The sequence below is a fragment of the Otolemur garnettii genome, unplaced genomic scaffold, assembly GCF_000181295.1.
Source record: "Otolemur garnettii isolate 467f Iridium unplaced genomic scaffold, OtoGar3 scaffold00108, whole genome shotgun sequence".
NCBI lineage: Eukaryota > Metazoa > Chordata > Mammalia > Primates > Galagidae > Otolemur > Otolemur garnettii.
In genome coordinates, this window is record NW_003852503.1 from 816,370 (window position 1) to 822,734 (window position 6,365).

The 6,365-nt window shown below is 46.9% G+C and overlaps 1 protein-coding gene across 1 annotated transcript in view; it reads right to left on the reverse strand.

The window, feature by feature from the left end:
• Window positions 1-1,773: 1,773 nt before the first annotated feature.
• FEZ1 (fasciculation and elongation protein zeta 1) overlaps window positions 1,774-6,365 on the reverse strand; it is a 38,438-nt gene continuing 33,846 nt past the window's right edge. Inside the window, exons 8-9 of the mRNA XM_012809605.2 lie at window positions 4,724-4,789; window positions 1,774-2,107 (exon numbers count right to left, since the gene is read on the reverse strand). Of these exons, the coding sequence (XP_012665059.1) occupies window positions 2,091-2,107; window positions 4,724-4,789 (83 nt within the window). The 3' untranslated portion in view covers window positions 1,774-2,090. The remainder of the gene's footprint in view (window positions 2,108-4,723; window positions 4,790-6,365) is intronic.

The window sequence follows — 6,365 nt, forward strand, 5'->3', positions numbered from 1 at the left end:
CACCCTCTGAGGGGCAGGAAGGCAAGGCAGAGCCATGAGGGTTGGTTTCACATTCCCTCTAAACTCTGGAGGTGGACAAAGGAAAGAGGAGCCACTGTTCTCAGCCCACCCTGCTCACCTGCTCCTAGGCTGAGTGTATCCCTGACACTTGAGATTTATTTTTAACAGCCAGAAGCTTTGATTAGCTTGTCGCTGCTGCTTCAGACACCTGCTGGCAGGATAAATTGGGGGAAAGGAGTGGATGACCCAGATCTGACAAATCCAAGGCGGAACGAAAAGCTCTCGGGGAGTCACTGCTCCCCCTTGACTGACACTGGTGAGAAACCCCTGTAGCTGGCAAAGTTATACTTTCTAATGACCTCACGCCGCCCGTGACCCTTTGCATCTTTAGTCTTAGTGCCAATGAATTGCAAACTCAAGTCACCCTCAATCTGTTGACCCTGAGAGCTTGTATTGGTCCCAGCGTCACTGCCACCTTCCTACAGCAGCCAGGGCTTGCTCTACACAAACCCTGCTCTTTATGGAAGCCCCTCTGTGTGCAGATGTCTGAGTTAGAGCTCCAGGCACCAGGGCAGTTTCCCAGTGGGGTAAGTCCCCAACACCCCAAGGTAAGATTGCTACTGTTCTGCTTCTAGGAAGGCAGAGGCCCGGGAAGGGAGAAGCAGGGCACTGGGAATGGCTTCCATCATCACCTACATCCATCCTGTGGCCTTCCGTGGAGTTGCTGATGTGGTAAAGTCCAGCTTTCCCCGTGTCCTGTTCAGCTCAAGCAAACCCTAAACTCCTAAGACTCACTGGAAATCTCGCAGGATGAGACGTAAGTGCCAGCCTGACCCCCCCACACACACACACAACCTTGGGCCTAGTACTGAGTATCTCTGCTTCTCCGTGTCTTTGGAATGTCAGGACGGTACTAGTACCTACTCACACATGGGCATGTTGCAATACAGGGCAATGTGTAGAGTGATATGGCCAGCGGCAGGCCTCTAACAAGTGCCCAACAAAAGTATTCTCCTTCCAGAGAAGGGGTATGGGTATTGGCAGGGTTGATATTATTCAAGATAGGAGCTGGAAGGCAACAGAATTCAGGCTGTGGTGAAATCAAGCCGGCGTCAGGGACACGAGGGAAGCATTTAGCTGTCAGTCGGCTGCCTGCCATGGAGCCAGACACAGCACATAGGAGTCTCAGCTGCTGGACGTTTAGGGCCACAGGAATGCCAGGGGAGGTCACAGCAAAGTGATGGGATAGCATTGCCAAAGGTTGTTGGGAACAAACAGGGAGGGGTGGCATCTCCAAGTGCAGAGAACAAATCACAGCCCCCAAAGTTGGGAGGGTTCAGCAGAGCAGACTCCCTCTAGCCCTTGAGGCTCAGGGTCCCTGTAGGGAGCCTGGTGAGGCCTCCACAGGCTGACCTGGCTGTCCCAACAGGAGGCCCCTGCTGTCTCTCGGCTCCTCTTTGAGATTCATCTCCTACCTGCTAATTTTATACCCTCCCCCCCCCAACCCCCTCTGACCAGCTCGTTTCTGTAGCGTGGTGCAGCTCCCTTGAACGGGGCCAAGCAGCCAAAGTTTATGACGTTATGGATGGCCTCCCCCTTCCACCTGTAACAGAAGGAGCCCACTGCATCCCTCAACAGGGAATGCTCCCGTCCTAGCCCTGTGCTGGCTGCCACGCCGGCCCTAGGACAGCACGTGAAAGTAGCGTATCCTGTCTCTAGACAGTTTGGAACAGAGGGCCGATGGCCGGCGCGCTCCAAAGCACATGAACGGTGTTAATTAAATGAAGGTTTTATTTCAAAATTAGTCTCAGAGTGTAAGCTGTTTTTGAGGGCCAGAGCCAGACTACATAATGAGCAGTGAGAGCGGCCGCCTTCCCCTTCCCCCACACGGGCAGGGAGGGGGCGCAGCCGCGGGCCCTGCCCCCATCATGCATCCAATGATTACTAGCGCGCGTTTGCTCGTGTTTAATCCAGGTTAAGCTATACACGTTTAAATACACGTCGGAGGTTACGTGGTGTCATGCAGTCCCCGAGATGGAATGACGTTTGCTCAGTGACCTCCTGCCGGGAGGCTGCTCCAAGGGGCCAGGTTAGGTGGGGCAGAGCACTGAAATGAGAAGAGGAAGGAGGGGGTCAGGGCGCCGCTGTGGACAGGACCCATCTGCCCAGGACAGCCCCCCGGCATAGAAAATTGTCCCCCTTGGAACCAGGGAATAACTGCGATCACGCGGCTTCCTTCCAGAAGGAAGAGAAAATGACCGGCGGCTGTTTGTTGAAATGATTAAGCATGTGGTTGTTAGGGCCTGTCTGGATCAAATCCTAGATCCGGCCATGACTGGCTCTATGACCTTAGGGAAGTTACTTCACCGACATACTTGTTTCCTCATCTGTACAACAGAATGTACCCGTGCCTACCCCACAGGACTGTTGAGAGGCATGTAGCAGTGCTCAGTAAACACTGATTACTTTCATAAATTCATTGACATTTCAATGGCTCACAAGTGGTAAAGCCTAGCCCTTGGACTACCAAATTTATGTAGCCCATTTCTTTTCTTTTTTTGGCAGTTTTTGGCTGGGGCTGGGTTTGAACCCACCACCTCCAGTATATGGGGCTGGCGACTTACTCCTTTGAGCCACAGGCGCCACCCTATGTAGCCCATTTTTATAATCCTCCTTTGAGAAATGTGCTGCTCTTTTGAAATCTTGAAGAGTCACAAGTTATTTCTGATGTTTAACCTTAATTCCTTCTGCCGAAAGGTAAGCTTTATCGCTCTGATTCTCATGGACACAACACAGCTCAGGGTCTCTTAACTACAGGTTCCACAGACCTTCTGGAACTGTGCAGAGTTTAGTGTGCACCTAGTGTAAAACTTAGAAAAAAACAAAAATGGATTGAGACAGAGTAACCCTCGATGGCTTTAACATCGCAGAAGGGAAGACAAGCTGACTGGACATGTCTCTGATGGAGTCTGGAGTCTGCAGCCACTGATAAGGCCGTGCCTATCATAAAGCCAAGATTAGGCAGCACCTGTAGCTCAGTGGGTAGGGCACTGGCCACATACACTGAGGCTGGCTGGTTCAAACCTGGCCTGGGCCAGCTAAACAACAATGACAACTGCAACCAAAAAATAGTCAGGCATTGTGGGAGGCGCCTGTAGTCCCAGCTACTTGGGAGGCTGAGGCAAGAGAATCACTTAAGCCCAAGAGTTGGAGGTTGCTGTGAGCTGCGACACCAAGCACTCTACCGAGGGTGACATAATGAGACTGTCTCAAAAAAAAAAAAGAAAAAACCCGAGACTAAATCTGATCAGGCCTCCATTTCTATCGGCTCACAGGAAATAGAGAGAGAAGTTATACCATGAGGATCAAACTAGCAAAGATTCAGAATGAGGAAATTCTATGGGATAAACAACCTAGTTTCCCTAAAAACTAAATTTCAATGAATGAAAGAAAGGAAAGGGGGGGCTGTATATAATTTAAAAGAGACCTAAAAGACAGATGATCTAACCTCCTTTGGATCCTGATTCAAACAAATAAACCGAATTTTATATAACCCACTTCTACCGTCCTCCTTTGAAGACCTCCTTTGAGAAATTTGCTGCTCTTTTTAAATCTGAGGACTGGAATTTACTACTTGTGATCCACTCCAAGGTCAAAGAATTTATAAAGGTAATTGGTGTGTACTGAGCACTTTCTAAATCAACAATCCTATAATGTTTATAAGGAAATCTGAATCCTGTTTGGACAGTCAATATTAAGACATTCTTAACTTTTTAGTGGTAATAATGGTATTATGGCTATGTTTTTCTAAAGAGTCATTAGGTTTGAGAAATGCATACTGAGATATTTATGGGTGAAAAAGTGTGATGAAAGATATTTGTTTCAAAATAATATAAGAAGGAAGAAGTTGGGTAGATGTATAAATGAAGTAAGATTGGCCATGAGTCAATAATTCTTAAGGCCAGATAAGTACATACATTCTATTTTTCTTTCTTTCTTTCCTTCCTTCCTTCCTTTCTTTTATTGAGACAGAGTATTAATTTGTCACCCTCAGTAGAGTGTCATGGCATCGTAGCTCATGGCAACCTCAAACTCTTGGGCTCGAGGGATTCTCTCGCCTCAGCCTCCTGAGTAGCTGGGACTACAGGCGCCCGCCACAATGCTCAGCTATTTTTAGAGACAGGGTCTCACTCTTTCTCAGGCTGACCTCAAAGTGGTGAGCTCAGGCAGTCCACCTGCCTTGGTCTCCCAAGTGCTAGGATTACAGGCTTGAGGCACCGCGCCTGGCCACATTCTACTTTTCTATGTGTTGTAAGTTTCCACACTAAAAGGTTAAAAAGTTATTGGAAGTGTGTAGCTGATCATGACTCAAGTTTCCTTCTCAGTACTTGGAAAGTATTAAATTATCCTTGGGTTTTGTTTCTCTCAACTACATACTAAATAGCCCAGACTCCACAGAATTTTCACAACAAGTCCTTTGTTGATTTCTGTTCCACACTGGTGACTCAGGGATGATGAAATCTGCTCCTCAGGCCTCCTAGCAACATCCAAAGGCAAAAACTCATTACTGAGAAGGCCTCAAAATTGTTCCCTTGACTTCTCTGGCCCCTGCCCAGTCTGCTTTGGCTCGAATGCTCTGGGAAGGCTTCAGACTAGGTTCCACAGCCGGAGCTAGAGGCCTGGAGGACCACTTCTACTCCAGGAGGCCTGCGGCTGCTCTTACCTTTTAAAATGTAATCCGTTAGCAAAGTAGGCACCTTCTCATTATCCTCCTTCATGGCGAAGAGAACTGGGGGAGAAAAGAGGGAGAGAGGAGCAAAAATACCATCAGCGCCACACAACCCACCAGTCCCAGGGAAATAAGGAACGATTCAAGGGAACCAGACAGCTACTGAGTATTGAGCAAAACTCCAAAAGCCTCTGTCAACAGTCAGCATTCAACAGAGTGATGAAGACACAGCTTCAAAAGAGCCCCAGTACTTGTCTCTAGTTAGTGGGCCCACGGTGGCTCGATTTTCATTTTCCTTTCCGTTTTTTTTTTTTCTTTTTGGTTTTTCTACAATTTCCCTACCATCTACTAAGTATGTATCTTTAATACTCATAAAAATAAATAAAGCAGGGGCAACACCTGTGGCTCAAAGGAGTAGGGCCCTGGCCCCATGTGCCAGAGGTGGTGGGTTCAAACCCGGCCACAGCCAAAAATAAATAGAAGCTGTTAAAAATAATAATAATAATAAAATAAGTAAAACAATTTCTTTTTTCTTTTCTTTCTTTTTTTTTTTTTGTAGAGACAGAGTCTTACTCTATTGCCCTTGGTAGAGGGCTGTGGCATCATACAGCTCACAGCAACCTCCAACTCCTGGGCTTAGGTGATTCTCTTCCCTCAGTCTCCCGAGTAGCCAGGACTACAGGCGCCTGCCACAACACCTGGCTATTTTTTTGTTGCAGTTTGGCCGGGGCTGGTTTGAACCCGCCACCCTTGATATATGGGGCCAGTGCCCTACCCACTGAACCACAGGCGCCACCTGAGCAATTTATTAAAAAGAAGCAGCTTTTAGATAGAGTCAATCTAAATGTTATGGATAACAGTGGTTAAGCTGGGCATGGTGGCTCACACCTAAATCCCAACACTCTGGGAGAACGAGTTGAGCTTAGGAGTTTAAGACCAGCCTCAGCAAGATCGGGACTCTGTCTCCAAAACAAAACTAAAAGTTCTTTTTTTTTTTTTTGAGAGAGAGAGTCTCACTTTGTCACCCTCAGTAGAGTGCTGTGGCATCACAGCTCACAGCAACTTTCAGCTCTTGGGCTTAAGCGAGTCTCTTGCCCTCAGCCTCCCAAGTAGCTGGGACTACAAGTGCCTGCCACAATGCCCAGCTATTTTTGGGTTGTAGTTGTCATTGTTGTTTGGCAGGCCTGAGCTGGATTCAAACCAGCTGGCTCCAGTGTATGTGGCTGGTGCCTTAGCCACTGAGCTATAGGCACCAAGCCTAAAATTTTTTTTTTAAAAAAGAATAAGAGTGGTCACATCACTGAAATCAATAAAATTGTCTTTAAACGGACATAATTAGAAAAATTCTAACCTCAAATTTATTAATAACAAGTGAAGTTAATTTAACAAATATTTATTTTCTATTTTATGCCCATTATACTTTGTGGAGATGCAAAAGAACTATGAATTCTCACGGAGCTTATAGACTTCTTGATAAAACAGTAGGTGACCTTCAAATAAAGCAAATAATAGGGACTTTATTAAAGCCTAAAGGTCCATATAGTTTCTTTTTTTTTTTTTTTTTTTTGAGACAGAGCCTCAAGCTGTCCCCCTGGGTAGAGTGCCATGGCATTACAGCTCACAGCAACCTCCAACT